The sequence below is a fragment of the Parasteatoda tepidariorum genome, chromosome 2 (genome assembly GCF_982258835.1).
Source record: "Parasteatoda tepidariorum strain Cologne lab strain chromosome 2, Ptep-v5.0, whole genome shotgun sequence".
NCBI classification, from domain to species: Eukaryota; Metazoa; Arthropoda; class Arachnida; order Araneae; family Theridiidae; genus Parasteatoda; species Parasteatoda tepidariorum.
In genome coordinates, this window is record NC_141756.1 from 67,194,257 (window position 1) to 67,214,506 (window position 20,250).

The window sequence follows — 20,250 nt, forward strand, 5'->3', positions numbered from 1 at the left end:
ATCATTTTGACTTTGTACCCGTTCATGTTATCTGTCGTTCGTTAATATTTCTGTCTGAGATGAACTCCCAGGTAGAAAGATAAATCATTTGTTTTTTTAATCCACAAAAAGGTGGTTACTTTCTCGGTTTATCTAAACAAACAACTTTGTTTATTCTTGTTTGTTAAAAAAGCACTATAAGGAGTTTTTGGTTTCAAACGTTTCAAAAAGTTGAATTTGTGTTGGTTTTTAAAAAAAAAAAAGGATTTGATTTTGTATCAGTGCCTGCTAAATTTTCAACAAAAAACATGGATAGCAGCGAGAGTACTGCAAAAACTGTGGATATGACTTATAAGGTAAGATTTTGTTTTACAAAAATACATGTATATCTTTAACCAAAATTTTCAAGAATGTTTTGAATTTTTGATGGAAAAAAATGAGCGTTTTTAATTAAATTAAAAGCAGGCAAAACAGACGAATCAGTACAAAGCAGACGAAAATATTTAATTTGTATCAAAACGTTTCAATCAAGAAAGAGTTTCATACTTTTTAATTTTTTAAATATTTGATATTTTTAATCAAATTAAGAATACAAATTATCATACGTAAAATATAATTTAGATCTGTAAGTCAAATTATGTTAAACTCATATACTTAAGGTATTTAACCTAATCATATTAATAAATGTTATTATTAAATTTCAAAGTAACTTTTTTCTGTAGCTTTCAACAATTAGTTTGACAATAACAGTTTTGAATTTTCATCTTTTTAGATAATTAAATTCAGTTTTGTAGTCACAAATTTAATATGGTTTAATTCAGTTTTTTAATATAATTAAAATTTTATGAATTGTTTTTCTTTAATAATTGTGATTAAATTATCCATTTTTATTCTGTAGTAATTAAAAATATTTTTTTAAATAATAATTCAAATTTTATGAAAGATGTTAAATGCTTTTAATAATTTTGATTGATTTATCAAAATTTATTCTATTAACCACTAATTTAAAATGATTTAATTTTTTACTATAAATTCAAATTTTGTGAAAGATGCTAAGTGTTTTGAATAATTTTAATTAGTTTATCTGATTTATTCTGTAGCCACTAATTTAAATTTATTTTAAAAAATTAATTCAATTTTTATGAAAGATGCTAAATGCTTTTATTAATTTTAATTAGTTTATCTAATTTTATTCTGTAGCTACTAATTTAAGATTGCTTTTTTTTAAATATAAATTCAAATTTTAGGAAATATATATAAATGTTTTGAATAATTTTGATTGATTCATCAATTTTATTCTGTAGTCACGAATTTAAAGTGGCCTTTTATTTTTTAATATTAATTCAATTTTTTATAAAGATGCTAAATGTTTTTAATAATTTTAATTAATTTATCCAATTCTAATCTGTTGCAGCTAATTTAAAATGGGTTTTTTAAAGTTTTCCTAACATTAATTCAAGTTTTATGAAAGATGCTATATCTTTTTAATAATTTTGATTATTTATATTTTAAATACAGACGATTGTTTACATTTTGTACTTATACTAAAAATAGTTTTTCTGTCATTATTTAAGTGTCTAAATGTCAATCTCTACCCTTTATAACGATTAGTTGACTTAAAGTTCAACCTTAATCTAATAAATGATATTTGAATTTACGGCTAATTAAAGATCTTATAGAAGGAAGGTACTAAGTATCATTTTAGTGGATTTAGAAACTCTGGCTTTTCTCTGTTACCAAAACATACTATTAAAAAGCGCACAATCAAATAACTTAGGAGTTCGAAATATATTCATATAATGTGAATTAGAAAATTTTTTTAAATCCAAAATTTCGCAATTTTTCAGAAAGTTGCTGAATATCTTATTCCCTTTGCTGTATTGTACAGACTCCTCCAAATGTGTGGTCATAATTTTAATCACACTTAGATAAAATGAAAAACTCTCTGGCTACACAAAATCTCAATTTAAAAACTTTCTGCCCGCATTGATTAGTTCTTGTTCGATATTGATTCCTTTTACAGTGAGTTAGGTATTTAATCAAAAAAGTTGAAAATAGGAATCTAAAAATGTTATGTGAAGAAATACTTTTTAAATAGTTCAAAAAAATAACTGAAGTTACAGCTAGAAAAAAGTGTATGTAGGAATCATTTGTCCACAGAATGTTATCAACGCTTTAATAAAAATATCGATACTTTATTTATATTGTGTGAATATGAATATGAAATTGTGTGTGATTTTTAAATCACGTGAATATGAATCTAGACATTTTATTTTAAAATCGCTTGAATACGAATCTCGCTGTTTGATTTTAAAAACGCATTAAGAGAGTTCTCTATGCTTCATTTTAAAAGCACGTGAATACGAATTCCGATGTATACATTTTAAGTCACTTGAACACGAATCATAATTGTAACTTTTGAATCAAGTGAATACGAAACGCGATGTTTGATATATCGCGTAAATAGAAATCGCGATGTGTGATTTTAAATCATGCTATTGTAATTTGAAATCTAGGTTTGCATTGGTAGAAAAAAGGGCAAAAATGATTTTTTTTTTTCTTGGGAATTCGAAAAAGACCAACTTTCTTTAAAGAGGTGGATTTTTTTAAAATTTTATTTAATAAAGTGAAAGCGTTTCCGCGGTGATAACAAATTTTCGCGTTTTCGCGTATATTATACGAGTATGATTTTATTATTAAACGGAATTGACGAAACAGATTAAGAAAAATATGAGGAAATTTAAAAAAAAAGTGCTGAACTCTGAGATTTGGACTATGTGGGAATACATCAAAGTGTTGAACTTAAAATTTTGAAAAGGTTTCACGCAAAACTGTATTCAACTGTTTTTACAGTTCGCAAACCATAATATTCCAACTTGTCTGTTTTTCTTTTCTTTATGCCGATTTTTTTTCATGTTTAAAAACTAAAACTTAATTCGGTAAAAATTTATATCAGTTTATCACTTGGTATTTCACTATTTTTAAAAATACTACAACTATATGAATAAAGTTTTTTTTCTGCTTTAACAATATAAACAATATTTGTGTTACATCAGTATATTATTGCTGTTTCCATACATTTCAATACACAAGAAAATTATCAGATAATGAATTTAACTTCAGAACATCGACATTTTACTGAATTAAAAAATATATTTTCAGAATGTTAATCAGTTTTCATTCGTTCATCATTCGTTTTCTATCAATTCGTGTTTTTCTGTTGCACACCTTGTTGCAATACAACTGAAAGAATAAACTTATATTATATTTTAGTTGATGGCAACATTTTCTTAAATTTTAAAAAATTAAGTGTTTTTTTTATTCTACTATGTTTTTATTAAAATTTTCAATTTAATTGCTTGGAGCGATTTAGTGATAAGCCTGATTTTCATATTGTTTAGGAAATTTCGATTATTTTTTTTCCGTATTATGTTATAATATAGCAGGAATTCCGGAAACGTGAATACAATCTTAAAGGAACGATTTGCTGTAAAAGTGTCACTTTTGAAAATGTATGGCTAATAACTATATGGCCCTAAACTTTTTAATTTTATCCAAGGGTTAAACTATAATTATTTTTTTTAAATAAACCAATTTCTGCATAAAAATTCGTTGTAAAAACTCATTTTTTTAAACTTGAACTATGTGTGTTTGCTAATTGATTTCGGCGGCGTTTAATCTTTCATTTTTTCAGCGGCGAGTTGTGTGAATGCCCGGAGCAAAACCAAGACTTCCAGAAAAAAGAAAACCTTCACACGGGTTATCATAAACCCGAAATATCGCCCATTAGTAGTCTATACGTTGTGACATATTACTTATTTTCCCCACTGCGCAGTTTTGTAATCCGAAGGATTTGGTTGTGACATCAACATTCTCCCACTGAGTAGTTTATGTTCGTTACGTCTAACTACTAAAGTGTTACGTGTGAAGGCTTTGTTTCTTCTAGGAAGTGTTGGGCTAACTCCTCGATTAGATGTTTCTTAAAGAGGAGTGGTGTAAAAATGCTATCTCTGGAGGGCAAAAAAAAATCTTTATAAAATGTCCTAGAGTACCATTTTCTTGGATAATAAATGGGAAAACATTAAAACGTTATAGAGTCACAGAAATTTTAATTCATAATTTTAAATTTATTTATTTAATGTTTTGAAAATGTTAGCAAAACTTCTTATTCGTAAAAAAAAAACGTCTTAAACAAAATATTCTTCGTTTGAAAAAAAACTAATTTTAATGACCTAAAACTTCATAAGTAAAATTTGTTTGAAAACCCGAAAATGTGTTTGAGAGAATAATTTATTTGATAAGAAATTCAATTTCTTATTAATGCTGGTAATCTAATAACAGAATTAAAGTTATAGTGTATTTAGAGGTCTCCTTTGCACCTTTCTCAGCCAGCCACTGAATGGTTTCACCGTAAAGTGTCTCTGAGATTGATTTGAAGAACCCTTTAACTTCGTGAAAGTTTTGAATACATGATTGAATACATAATGGCTGAGGAAGTGAACTTTAAATGTGTTCACAAATCAGATGAAGGGATTCATTGTTCATTCATAAATCATAGTTAAATGCGATTGAAATTGGAAAAGTTGAAAGTTTCTTATGATTGATGTGTATTCAAGAAATGAGCAAATTAATAAACGATTAAAAAACGTTACAATGCAATATCAATTTTTGGAAGTTAAAAAAAAACTTTTTTTTCCAATGCCCTTCTGGGGAATGACCTTTCTTCAATACAGGCATATTTGTTGGCGTATCTTTAAGGGGCACTATATTAAGTAAGGCAAAGTTGCTCCCACATAAGGACAGATACTACAGAGAATGAAAGAACATCCATGCGCCTTGTCCGGGATTCGAATCCAGAACCTTTCTGATGCAAGGCTAGTTCCCTGACTCCTACACAGTTCTGTCGGCAGGAAGTTAAAAAGGAATTGGTAATATAGATGTAAAAATTTAATAAAAACATGTAGGCTTAAAATAGCCGAGATCTAAGGTACATAAAATTAAACTGTTCCTTTTAAAAAAAAAACTTTTTATAGGTAACGTATTCATAATTTGAAAAACCTTCGATACAAATTGCTTTCTTCGATTCTTAAAAACAACTATTAATTAAAAAAAAGAAAACTAATTTATCTATAAACTGTTGAATGATTTTCACTTGGACTTGGATATACACCTCACTTCTTCATCTGGTTACTGGCCCTTGGGCAACTGAGACTAATGGCTTTCGGCAAGGGAGGAGGAAAGCATTGGCGGCTTACTAACGAAATAGAGGTTAGCATAATCTAGCGAATGGTATACACCCGAGTATACTTTCCTCGAGAGTACCCATGAATGATTTTCAATAAAATCTCAGTTTATTTAATTAAATATCATTTCGTGGGTTCCACGTCAAAACCGTGAAACTGTCACTTTGGCAATGGGCAGATTCGTGTTATTGATGTGGTGTGGCGTTACAGTAGAAGTTTCAGAACTCAAATTAGTTACAGAGTCAGTTTTTCGGTAATCTCAAAAATATTTTGTCTACTGATATTAAATCTCTTCGTAGAAAATTCTTGGCTTATCCCCGGGTTTTAATGTTACTGTTGATGATTTGAAATGTTGTGAATTCAACCGGAAAATAGGTTCAAAAAATCCTATTCGATTGTATATTTTTGTGTGGGCAAGTTGATATTTACCTAAAAATTCGGCATTTATAAACTTAATTATCACGTCAATTGTATTTTCTAATAAGAATCAGGATGTGATCTTTACTTAAATTTATGTAACTGACATACGTCATATATAAGTAAGAGTACTTCTCTCAAATCAAGTTATACATGTTATTTTTTGTCTTTTTAAAAAATGAAGCTAAATTTCGTTCCTATTGTTACTTCTCATGATTTTGAATAAAATTTCGAAAACGTTCTTTTAGTTCTATACACTATTCATTTAATTTATTTTGAAATATAAATCATTACAGTATTGAGTAGTCTAGACATCGCCGTGTTTTATTCATTTTTATTTAATTCTTCAAATTGTTCAAACAGTCTGAAATGAGTTAAAAAGAATTGCCCATTTCAAACATCGGTAGAGTAAATTAATTTCGCGAAAACAATTGCGAATAGAGGAATTTCTTCTTATTTTGGAAATAAAAAGGCCTACATCGAAATCAACATGTTTTTAGAAATGTTAATACACTTAATGCATTTTTAGTGTTTTATTTAATAGCATATCGGAAAATTTAAAAAACAAACAACTTTATTTTATAGAATATTTTCTAGAGTATTTTATAGAATGAAGATTATATCATTCTATAAAATACTCTATTTAAGAAATTATAAGATTTAATCTTAGTAGCCTGGTGCTGTCAATAACATTACCGAAATTCATGATTTTTTTAAAGTAACAAAAAGCCGAAAATTGTACAACACAACCTGGCTGCAAATTTTACTCAAACTTTTTAAGCAATGATGTTTATTATTTTTTATTATATTTTCTTCATAAACATTTATGCTTAATTCAAAACCCAATCATGTAAATCATGCTCAAAAAAAGTATTTTTCAGAGATATTTAAAAACTTGTTTTAACAAGGACCGCCTTAAATTTTTTTCAAAAACGAACTTGCATTGCAAAAAAAAATCATAGTTTATGATAATTTTTAACTTTTAACTATCTTTGCATTGATTTTGGATTGTTGCACGATACGTTTAAAAGAAATTAAATGAAGTTACACAATTACTTCCCATTTCTCTTAAATTTATAAAATTGTCGATACGTGATGTTCTAACTGCGCAGCATTTGCTAGTTCAATTTTTTCTAAGAAAACGTTACTCTTCTCAACTGCTGGAAATAGTGGTTACAACGGATAATATGTGTAATAAAATATTTGGTTATGTAATCACTATTTGTTATTTTTTTTTCGCAGGACATAGCTAATTTATACTCATAAATTCGTCAGATTTTTAGAAGTTTTAAGAATTGTGACCAAAAAAATGAACTGTATAATAGGTTTCGTAAAAAAACATTGTGTGCATTCTAAAGATAAAATTTTATTCTTTATGGTGTTCTGCAGGATTATTTTGAAATTAACCTAAATGAGAGCAATAATGAATATAAAAAATAAAAAATACAATCTGATCGCAATGCTCTCAAAATATGCTCTTATCTGGAAAGAATAATAAAAATCCAGATTGTACAATAAAGTAAATTTAATAAAAAAACAATTCTAAAACATACCTACATCTGCTAATTTAAAATGGAACTTTTTTAATATTTAATTACAAGATGCTGATAAGAGCAAAATTTATTTTTTCCGGATTCACAGAATTCCAAACAACTACATAATGAAATTTCACTATTCAAATTTAAATAAAGTCTTAAAATTCAAACAGTTCTTAGATTACAATAAAAAATAGGATATCAAAATATTTTCAATTTTGTCTTCTGTCATTATTATTAATTTATATAGATTCTAAGAGAATATAGTATTTTGCATAATAAAAAAAACAATGCAATTAAAATTCAACTTTTTGCTTTTCTTGTTATTTCATTTTAAATTTGACCTTTATTGCGGTCTTAATTTGGTCGAGTCTAGCCTGAAAAACCTACTTTAAACATTTATTATGTTTGGATATCTTTCATTCATAAATTGACTCTTTCAAATTATTTTACACTTTAAAGAAAAACAGAGCTATAAAAGCATTAACCTTCGAATTCTTTTTTAAATCCTTGTTAATCAAGATATTCCACTCTTACTGCTGTCAACGAAAAGCCCATCTTATCTGTAAAAAAAGCTATCTCAGTCTTTGATTTCGTTATGAATAATATTTTTTCCGGCTAACACAATCTTGAAACAGCTGTATTTTTCATATCTGAACTCGTCAAATAAATTCTTCATTCAGAAAAAAGCCAACCTTTTTTTTTGATAACAAACGTCGGTTTCACAGTGAGTAAATATTTGCTCTCAGCTAACAGCAATAAAAGTTCATATCATCTTTTACTATTGGAGATTCAACCTTTAATGAGTTTCTAATATTGGCGTAGTTTCTCTTTAACGCGTACAATAACTTGTATTAACCTTTACACACGTCCGTTGTTTCAGTTACCGAAAAATTTATAATATTTTTTTAATGATTCATGACGTTTAAAATACCTAGAAAGTTCTTTAATAATTAAAATATTTTTGGGAACATGTTTTTCTTGGCATAACGCACAAATTGTATGCTGAAAAAATATTACACATAGTTATATTTATATTTATTACCGTCGCACAACTTTTTTTCAGTGATTTAATGTTATTATTTTTTTATGAAAATGAACTGAAAGTGATCATGTTTATATATATATATATATATAAGCTAAAATATTGAGAAAATATGGAAAATAATGACAGGAGAAGAAAATTATTAAAAATATATTTCAAAAGTATTTAAAAAAATATATTTTTTGATATATTAAAAAAAAAGGGAGAAAAAAATTTAAAATCCGGAAAACAAAGCAAGGAAATTATATCGTTAAAAGGAATTATATATATGAAAGATATTATATAGAAGAGATTATATCTTTTCCTTGCTTTGTTTTCCGGATTTTAAATTTTTTTCTCCCTTTTTTTTAATATATCAAAAAATATATTTTTTTAAATACTTTTGAAATATATTTTTAATAATTTTCTTCTCCTGTCATTATTTTCCATATTTTCTCAATATTTTAGCTTATTTTTGAGTTCTATATACTTGCAGCTTATGCGCAGTTAATAAAAATTATTAATTTTCTTTGTTTTTTTCTCTTTGTTTTTATTGTGCTATATATATATATATATATATATATATATATATATATATATATATATATATATATATATATATATATATATATATATATATATATATATATATATATATATATATATATATATATATATATATATATATATATATATATATATATATATATATATATATATATATATATATATATATATATATATATATATATATATATATATATATATATATATATATATATATATATATATATATATATATATATATATATATATATATATATATATATATATATATATATATATATATATATATATATATATATATAACATTACAACATGGGTTTTACTTTTAGAAATTTATTTTTCTTAACACAACTTTAAAGCGCAAATTGCATGATGAAGATAATATCACGCTTTGTTATTTGCATTTGTAACACAGCTTTTATCAGTAATCTAATGCTATTATTTTTTTTCATGAAAAAAGTTTAAGAATGATTAAATTAGGCTGAAAATGATCATTTGTTCTTTTATAACATAAAGCAGAATTTTCGAGCTGAAACCCATCTGAGAGAGGAGTTTATTTTCTTCAGTAAAAACTGTTTCCCCATACCCGCAGTATCTTAGTGCAGCGATTTCTAAATAGTGTTCTGCGGAACCCTTGAGTTTCGTGGACTGGTCACCGGGATTCTGTGAGTTAGATCTTAAGCCTGTAATAGGTTTGTATACAATCAGAATCCCGTTAGTCATGTAATATTCAGGTTATTATAAGGAAATTATTTTTGCAAAATTGCAATTAAATTGAAATAGTAAATTTAAAAAAGAATTTTTTTTTTCAATTGCAATGCATTAATATGAATGAGTATAACATGAATGTTACGATATTATGAGTTACACCTAAATATAAATGAGATTAATATAATATGACTAAATTGCTTAACGATATGAATATTTATCATATATTATACTTATTATTGCATCAGAATTTTTCATCAAATTTCGAAATACAAAATAAATTAACCAAATTAATAGGAATAGAGAATTATTTTTCTCTGATAACCTTCTTCACAGTATATATCAGTTCTTTTTCAAAAATTTTTAATTTAGCTTATTTTATTCAATTTTAACTCAAGCGGCAAAAACTACTAGACTTAACTTGTACAGCAAAAATCGTAACCTCTGTAAACTTGCGAATTTAACTGCCTAACATAAAATTTAATTTTAAGATTAACTGATGAAAACATTGAAAAATTTTCATTCCTTTTAAATGTTTCTGAATAACTTTGAAGTTTTTTTTCCGTTTGCATATGATCTGCTAATGATTGTTTTTTAAATTAGACAATGTGGGCTATCTCTATATATACCCAATAGTTTCATTTACGTGTATTTAAATCCCAACAATTGTAATTTATGAAGTAATTTTAAATTTTTCAAAAAATTATTATTTGAGCCGTGGTGGCTCAGGGGATAGAGCGTTCGACTTCCAGTTAGGTAAACCGGGTTCAAATCCCAGCGATGACTGGTCAATACCAATTTAGCACCCGGCTCACACCGAACACAGTACTGACGTAAAATATCCTCAATGGTAGACAGATCATGGGTTAGAGTTCTGTTGCCGTCAGGCTATCCGTGGGAAGTTTTCGTGGTTTTCCACTCCATGTTACACAAATTCGGGTTAGTTCTATCAAAAAGTCCTCCGCGAAAGCAATTTTCTCCCAATACTTGATCCAGGAGTTCCCTTGTCTTCTGGATTGGGTTCGAAATTACGAGGCTACGGAGTTGAACATTAGTAGTTGTAAACCCAAAATTGGGTCGGCTGTTCAATGACTGTTATAAAAAAAATTGGTATTTATAATATACCTATAAGTAATTATTTTAATTAGAAGTTTCTGAGACTAGTTAAAAATTAAAATGTAATTTCATACAAAAGAAATAATGAACTGTATATTGATTGATGAAAACTATCAAAGAGTGAATAGTGCCAATCTAAGCATAAACAATGAATCGTAAATTCAAATAAAAGAAAAATAACGTGATTATTCCGTGGCTAAATGCATAGTATAAACTGTCATTTTATGACAAAAGGTTATAAAATATTTTTTCTGATTTACGCTTTTTACACTTACTATAATAAAGCATACAAAAAACATCCGATATTGAAAGTTACTCTTGTAAAAAAAAATAAGAAAGATATATTAATGCTTTATCTTTTTCTAACTACGTAACACAAAAGATATTTGCAAAACACTTTTTATCAAAACGTTCTTTTAAATTCTGCTTTCTATTTCAAAACACTTCTTACCTTTAATTCTCGGCGTATTTTGAATCATGAATTAGTGATTGCCGCTTCATAGAAAGCTGCAATCGTTAATGACATTTCTTCAAAAACAAGGTTTTCATTTGAATAAAGCGTGACTTGGATCTTGCTTTATGTCCTTCAATTATATCGTTATACTTTAAGAAAAGTCATATGTACCAGAGGACGGATTTTTTAAAATTTGTGAATTTGAAGAAACTTTTCTCAGAAAATACAGGATTTAATTTTTGTATAGGCTGGGTCTTGTTTTTGTAAATTAATGAAATATGATTAAAAACTGGCAGTTTGTCACATTTTGTAATAAGTGTTGTTTTTATGAATTTGAGAAAAATCAACTCGCAATTATTTTCTTAATCTAAAATTACTGCAGAACCTGATACTATATTGTGGATTGTTCTTGCCTGTATAATTTTAAATTTTGTAAAAAAAGGGAGATTGAAAAAAGCGTGTTTTTTACAGAAAAAAAATATTATTTAAAGAGAAATACAACTTTTCTGATTTTATTAGTTACCCCCACCCATCAAAAAATCCGCGTTGACTCAGGCTCGAATCCCGGCGTTGACTGGTCATGTGAATACTCTCCCATGGTTCTCCTCAAGCTCAATGGTGACTGACATAGTTATTTCATACAGTTTTTTTTTGTTTTGTTAAAATTACAGAATTTGTTTTTGAAAATAACGAAGTTCGTTGAAATAACAGTACTTATCTACAAAAAACAGGCATCCATTTTTAAATAACTGTATTCTTCTGTAAAATAAACGATTTTATACTGGCGCAACAGCTGTCAGTTTTTTTCTGTAAACTTAATTTTTTTACAGTGTGATTACTGTAGATTGCTTCTGCCAGTCTTTTTTTTAATGAATCTATGAAAAAGTCCTGTTTTTCTGAAAAACACAAATCATGTCTTTTATGCAGCAGTTATAACTTTGAACTTAGGAATTAAAGACGCCATTATCTCTTTTTCCAAAGAATAATTTTGTATAGTTTTTTTTTTCTGAAATGGAAAGCATTGTAAAGGTCAGTTTTTGCAAAATATTTTCTGAAGAGCTCGCTAGTGTACCAATAACCCTCCTAAAATAACTCCCGGTATCATACTTGACAACTTTCCTAACTAAGGCGATATTTACTTAAAAATAGCAGTATTAAATTCAAATAATTTTCCAAAATGACTAAATTTAAAAAATATTTTTAAAATCTCTCTCCAATGTTAGAATGAAAAGTGTAAAAAATAGTTTTATTCTCTGGCGAAACATGGAAATGCTTTTAATAATTGCATTTCAAGTCCTCGGTTTTCACTAGCAATTAAACACGTTTTGAACCAATTGAAAATATGATAAAAATTTCTCGATAGTATTTTACAAAAGTAATAACATTGAGTCCTCTAATTAAAATTATTCAAAACATTTGTTTTTAATTGGAGATGACTGAGTAGTCCTGTTACACCCTAACGAATGACAAAACTTTCAGTATTTAAATTGGAAAAAATAAAATAAATAATTTCAAAACTGATTCGAAATTTAGGAAAAAAAGGGGATGACTATCACATCTTTGGACACAATTAATACTTAGCTGCAAATAAATTGTACAGTTTTTGTTAAACTGAATTACGCGACGTGTTTAAAAGAACTAATTTTCAATAAAATAGCTAAAAAACTAATAATTGCATTAATAATCAATCAGAAACTTTTATGTTCATCACGTAAAAAGGAGTAATTATTAAGATCATTTGTAAATTTTAGTTCCAAGAACTTATTTGATGAAATTCTTAAAGGGGAGCACAGCTTCTTAATTTGGAGAAAAAAAATTATTTTTTACTTTTCTTTATTTAAAATGGAACTTTTCAGTGTGCTTATTTAAGAACTATCTTTTAAACAAAACTAATTTGTGATGTAGTTTTCATTGGTCGTAGGATTTTAAATTGTAGTTCTAGTATTTTATGAATTGGTTAACTTTGCCTTTTTAGGGGGAGTTGAAGCTTTTAATCAATAATAGAATCAGTCTTAGCGATGTGTAATAGACGTCCTTTTGTCTGTGTTTCCTGTCAAACATCGGTTCTAGTCTTTGCTGTACAATGATGAAACTGTAATTAGAGGTGAAATTTTTATAAAGACACGAAATGCTCGGTTAGATAACAGATATTAATAAAATATTTAATAAATTACATGAGATTGCTCACGTGCAATATTAACTACACAAATAATACATGCTGTTAAATTTTTAGAAAAAAAATTATTGAAGATGGAAGAAGTATGAAGTTGGTAATAACATAATTAATACATGCACGTACCAATTCAAAAAGAGCAATTTTTTTCCTCAATTATACAAATTTCAACCTATACGCTTAGGTCAATGTCTTACAATTAAATAATTTAAAAATAAAGCACATTTGCTTAATTTTAAATTTTGTGGTTGTAACAATTTAAATATCAATCGGTTAAGCTGGACGATGTACCAAGAATTATCAATATTATACATTACGATTATTATGTTTGAAAATAAGTATTTTCACGATGTGTCGACTACCATATGGCTTACAGACAATGATCATATAATATCGAGGTTATTAATAAAATACGATAATATTGTGAGTAATATTGATGACAAATTTTATTGAAGACGATTATATCACAACCATTATTGACTGAAATAATTAATATCACAATTATTATTGATAAGGATATTTATCTAAAGCGATCTTACCGAAATATCGATAATAATGAACATGGAAGTTGTTAATATTTTGAATACTATATACAACGATATTTATCGAATACAGTATCATCGTGAATGTTTATTAGCTTCATATAAAAAGCAATATTGATTTATGCAATTTTTTTAAATTTCCAAATATCGTCAAATATTAGTTTTGATTATAGATCGTCATTAACATTTCGATATTGCCCAACACTATTTTTTGACTGTGAAGTAAGCAATGTGCTTCAATAAAATTATGAAAAATTTAATTTGCATTTAAACTTCCTGCTATCTGAGCTCAATCAAGCTGTCTGCTCAATCTTGTTCTGTGAAGCGTTTATTGAGCTTATAATATCCAAGGTAAAACTCATATATAACAAATATGTTATTGCGAGTAGTATCGACAGCAATTATTACAGGTTACGTAACTATCGTAATCATTATAGATTTCAATAATTAAAGACAATAATATTGAGAGCGATATTGATAATGATAAATATCTAATACGATATTATCTCATTATCGACAACGATAAACTTCGAATTTGTCAATATCACGAACACTATCCGCAAGGATAGATATTGAATACAATATCATCGTGAATGTTGATTAACTCTTGGAAAAAGATAATATTAATTAATGTAAACTTTTCTAATTGGAAAATATCTCAAATAATCTTTATTTTTTGTTATGTATCGTGATTAATATTTTGATAATGACCAACACGGTTAAGATAGCAATTTGTTTCCATCAAATTATAAAGAATTTAATTTACATTTGAACTTCTTGCTATCTCAGCTCAGTCAAGCTGTCTATACAACCTTGTTCTGCGAAGCGTTTATTGAGCAAATAATTTTAGGGTAAAACGCTGCAGATAAGGATAATGTGAGTAGTATGTTCAACAACGATTATTATCGATTACGATTATATCGTTATTATTATCAACTACAGCAATTAAATACAACATTACTTTGAACGTTATTGGTAGCGATAAAAATCTGATCTATTATCTAATTATCAACAACCATAAACTTCGAAGTCGTTAATATCATTCATACTATCGAATACTTTATTTTCATAAATGTAGATACTTATTTTTTTCCGAAATTGATTGCATTGATTCGTGATTGCATTGATTAATGTAAACTTTTCAAATTGGGAAACATCGTGAATAATCTTTACTTCCTGATTATATATCGCGATTAATATTTCTATATTGCTCAGCACGGTAAAGTAAGAAATATGTTTCAATCAAATTATAAAGAATTTAATTTACACTTGAACTTTTTGCTATCTCAGCTCAGTCAAGCTATCTGCACAACCTTGTTCTGCGACGCGTTTATTGAGCGATTAATTTTAGGGTAAAACGCTGCAGACAACGATAATATCGTGGTCGTTAATAACATACACGATAATGTGAGTAGTATGTTCAACGATTGTTATCGTTTACGATTATATCGTTATTATTATCAACTACAGCAATTAAATACATTATTTTGAATGTTATTGTTAGCGATAAAAATCTGATATATTATCTAATTATCGACAACGATAAACTTCGAAGTCGTTAATGTCATTCATACTATCGAATACTTTATTTTCATGAAATACTTTATTTTAATTTTTGGAAAGTGATTGCATTGATTAATGTAAACTCTTTCACATTGGGAAATATCGTGAATAATCTTTACTTCCTGATTATATATCGCGATTAATATTTTTATATTGCTCAGCACGGTAAAGTTAGAATTTTGTTTCAATCAAATTATAAAGAATTTAATTTACATTTGAACTTTTTGCTATCTCAGCTCAGTCAAGCTGTCTGCACAACCTTGTTCTCCGAAGCGTTTGTTGAGTTCATAACATCCAAGGTAAAACTTGACATCTAACGCTTTAGGGTCCCTGGCAAGTTTTTTTTTAAGATGGCGTTGTCCTTCTGCTCAATTTCCCTTTTCCCCTGAAGTGATAGGCAATATTCCCCGTTAATGTAATCTTTGCATCGATTAATATTTCTCTCCTCTGGTTAATTCCAAAACCACTTTTCGAATGTACGTGACTCGAGTTTGAAAATGGCGACAAGACTTGTAAATAGAATTTTTACTTCCGTCTTTATGCCTCAGGAGCGAAAGTGGTTTTTTCGAATGTTTTCCAAGGTTGAGGTCACATTCAGGGACGATAGATTTGCTTCTACCTAAGATGTTACGCGGAACTTATAAAGTTATGTCAGCGAAATGGAAAAGTTGTGAAACTACTTTGATTTTAGTTTTTATTTCAACTTTTTCGTGTGAGGAGTTTTTGGAAATTCAAATTAAGTGGGTAGAAATCGTCTGGAAGGTAACTTAATTTATTTTTTCAGGACTACCTACTGTAAATTTAACTTACCTACAAGATTTTATCATTTATTTGCAATGTTTCTGTTTTTTTTTCTCTCTTAATTCGATTTAAATGAAAAATTCAGAAAGGTTTATTTAAAAAATTTTTGAAGCGAAGCAAGCTGTACTCCGAATTACTTCAAAATAAATATTTTTTCGTTACGAATCAAACGCACCAGAAAATGATAATTCAAATTCTAACCTCTTATTAGCATCACATAAAAAATATGTGTGAAGGCCCGAAAAAATAACTTCCGAAAAAACTATCATCAAGCGAACTGAAATAATAATGGAATCGTCGCAAATTTAACGCATCAGAAAGTGATAACTCGAATTCAAAACTCGCACGTCATTGTAATATCGCATTAAAAATGTCAAAACTTGAGAAAGCATAAGAAAAAGGGTAAAAAAAATTTTTTTTTTGTAATTAAAAAAATTTCGCGAAAATTATTTCAATTTTCTGCAAAAAAAAAAAAATTAAAAAAAATTGAACTATAATGAACTTCAAAAATAAAACTAGAATTGACCCCTGCTCATGTCTATAAATGTTCCAGAATATATCAGTCATAGTTATTGAAAATTATTTTACCAGAGAATTTGGATGATCTTATCTATTGAATATTTGTGAATGAAGATCCTTCAGTAACCTTTTTACTTGTAAGATAGAAGTGGCATTCATATTTGTAATTACTTAATATAACATAATTATAGAAATTCGAGTTTGTTTAAAATATTTGCAAGCTTAGTTTTAAACTTAATGTTTATTTTAAACTGGCTGTAACTATATTTTACGACACATCTACGCTATGATTTAAATGTAATAAATTATAGATCAGAATTGGGTACATTCACTTCAAGAAGAAGATCACAGATATCTACACGTGTGACCTATAACGTCAGCCCGACTTATCGCTTGTGAACAAGATGGCGTGCTGAAGTCAAACTAAGTCTCTCCACATAAGTTAGAAGGTTAATTAATGTGAAGTTGATTAAGTACAATACCGTATCGCACATCAAATTTGTCAAAATATAATTCTTTCTTGTCGACATCTTTTACTTAACTTAGATTTATTATTTTTGTCGTGAAATATTTTTGTTTTGTGTACCCGGCAACTTCGATGCATAATTAGTTTGTTTCTGTTCTACATGGCTTCGCATGTCTGTCAATTAGTAGAAATATATAGTGAAAGAATTGAAATCTTTGTGAAATAATATAGAATATGTCTCTTAAAAAATAGATACTTGACAGGCTTGGCTTACTCGAAATAGAATGGAAAGAACAGTTGCTAATGATAATAAATGCCACGTTTTGACAACAAATCAGAATCGAGATACCCACCCTACATCACTTGCAGGCATCCCATTCTAGCTAGTTATTTTTCAAACACTCTGTGCGTTGGTTGTACTAAAATGAATGTTGAAAATATGTATTGAATGGCATTTTATAACTTATGGTACTTACTCAGCAAAAGAATCTTGGCTAGAGATGTACCGGATGCTGAAGTGTTGCCAATACCGGGTATCCGAAATCCGTTGAAAATTAAATCTGCTACCTGGCCATTTCCGGGTTTCTGGCAAAAATTTTATTTATTATCCGGCCTGTTTAGGATACCCGATAAAGTTTAGCTTTATTACTCGGTTGGTTAATAAATTTTTTATGTAAAACAATTAAAAAATCGTATAATTTTTTATCGAACAAATATTTAACAATATATAATTCACGGAAGTTTATTGTGAACCTATTTAAATAAAAACGCATGTTTTTATTTTTTGATTTCGTTAAAAAAAGTTTATAAAAGAAATTTGGGTTAACTGTTCTGATGTAGATGATAGACGTAAAACATTGCTATTTAGACAATAAATCGTTCAAACATTTCAATTAGTCCGTAATAAATAAATTAGTTCAATTAATCCGTTCATAAATCGGTTTGAGAAATGAATTTTTTCTCATAGGTATACCATCAACGTAATAAAATAACACCAATCTTTTATAACTTAAAATTTCTTACAGTATTAATTTAAAAATGTTGAAAATGGGAGTAATTTTTTGTCGAAAAGAATACCATCTATTCCTTTTACGTTGCATTTAAATTGCAGTTGTCTGACGATATGAAATACGCTACATGAATACTTGGCCATCGAAATCTTAAGATACACGAATAAAATTCCATATTGTGTTTTTCAATTTAAAACTTTACTTTCGTTATTTTTGAATACATAATATGACAATTGTTTTTTGTCTTATATGAAATAAGCATTTATCTCTTCCAGATGTTTTTCAAACAGCCGTTGCCTAACAATACGAATACGCCACGTAAAATATAAATTTCTCTCTACACAATAACTTGCATCACATAATGCGTATTTTTTTCGAACATCTCGGCCATTGAACTCATAAGGTTATAAGATCATTAAAAAGCTATGGTTAAGTGTTCAGCTAGCACGGGCCTGTAATTGTTTGTAGTTATTGTGCATTTAAAAAAAATGACAATATAAAACTCGCATTATATTTGAATTTAAAATATTTTTATTGATATTTATTTAAAAACTACTGAAAATAAAAGCTATTTTTGTCGTGGTGGAAAGAAAATTTATTTCCCAAGCCGTTTTCACATTTCCTAGAAATGTTATTACACCGCGTGAATTATAAATCTCATTCTAAACAATATTCTTCATAGGATAATGCGTATTTATCTGGGCATCTTGGGAGCCATTGAAATTGTTTAAAAAAGCTGAGATATTTAAAACTCTGCGGCTAGAAAGCTTGCCAGCACGTCTTCCTAATTCTTGGAGTTCATTGTTCTAACAGACTGTACATGCTATGAAATGTTTTTAATCAACATGTTTCAAGACTTTTTTTTATGTTTGAAAATTAAGATTTTTCTTGTATATGAAATAACATTTTTCACTAAGTTGCGTCGATATATTACAATTTCATCAAAATCATTAAAATACAGTTCACCATTAAAAAAATATGTTTAAAAAAGTCTGCCTTGCGTGTATCTGTGATTGTTTGTGGTTATTTTATTACCGGCTTTCAAAATCCGGTTTCTAAATTGGAATTACCGGGTTTGAAAATTGGAATTCTAAGTTTGTGACTACCAAGATTCAGCCTTATAATTTTGAAGCTAACCCAGTAGGCAAGGGAACTCCTGGATCAAGCATTGGGAGAAACTAGTCAACTTGGAGATTTTTTTGATGGATTTGCAAAATTCAATCGTTGCAAAAATCGTTAAAAAAATCATTTTTTACAAACTTCTGTGTCGTTCTCCCTTAACCAGAATTTGCATTACATAGCGTGAAAAACCAGTTATACCTCCCATGGTTAGCCCAACGTAAAATGAGTTTCTAACAGATGATCTGTCTACCACTGAGGATATATTTTACGTCAGCGCTGTAGTCGATGCGAGCCGAATGCAGAATTCGTATCAAACTTCTAGCTCTGATATGGGAACATGGGTCATTTCATTGGGAGGCGAACGCTCTATCCCCTGAGCCACTACGGGCAGTGTGTAGTTACTGCTTGTTTCCATACATTACATTTACTTAATAGATTCTTCATCAAACTTACTAAAATACAAGAGAAAAACTATTTTTAAAAATCCATCTGCGTGTATTTGATTTTTCTGTGGTTACTGTTTGTTAAAGAATACAGCTATAACATAAAATTCTCTTAATTTCTTTGAATTCGCACTTTTTTATAGCATTAATTTAAAAATGCTGGAAATAGAAAGTTATTTTGTCTGGTATGATATAGCATTTACGTCCTAAGTGGTTGCTATATTGTAGTTGTATAGGAATATAAATACGCAGCGTGAACTATAAATCTCACTCAGAACATTAGACAATGCGTACGTATTTGGCCATCGAAATCATTAAGGATACAGAGATCCTTAAAAAGCTGTGTTTAAAAGGTCCGCCGGCGCGTGTCTCTAATTGTTGGTGGTTATTGTTTATAGAAAATTTACAATATTCACCCACTCTTTTCATTGTCAACATTTCCGCTTATAGCTTCTGTTCTGCTTCACTAAGCATGAAGTTGAATCTGTTCTTCCGAGAAAGTGCAAGTGGCTGAAATTCATTGCCTCTTTCATAGTCACTGTTTTGCTATGAATAAATATTCGTTTTC

General features: G+C 27.9%; 1 protein-coding gene across 1 annotated transcript in view; it reads left to right on the forward strand.

The window, feature by feature from the left end:
* LOC107456666 (BAR/IMD domain-containing adapter protein 2) overlaps positions 1–20,250 on the forward strand; it is an 89,205-nt gene continuing 68,955 nt past the window's right edge. Inside the window, exon 1 of the mRNA XM_016074597.4 lies at positions 1–335. Coding sequence (XP_015930083.1) covers positions 288–335 — 48 coding nt within the window. The 5' untranslated portion in view covers positions 1–287. The remainder of the gene's footprint in view (positions 336–20,250) is intronic.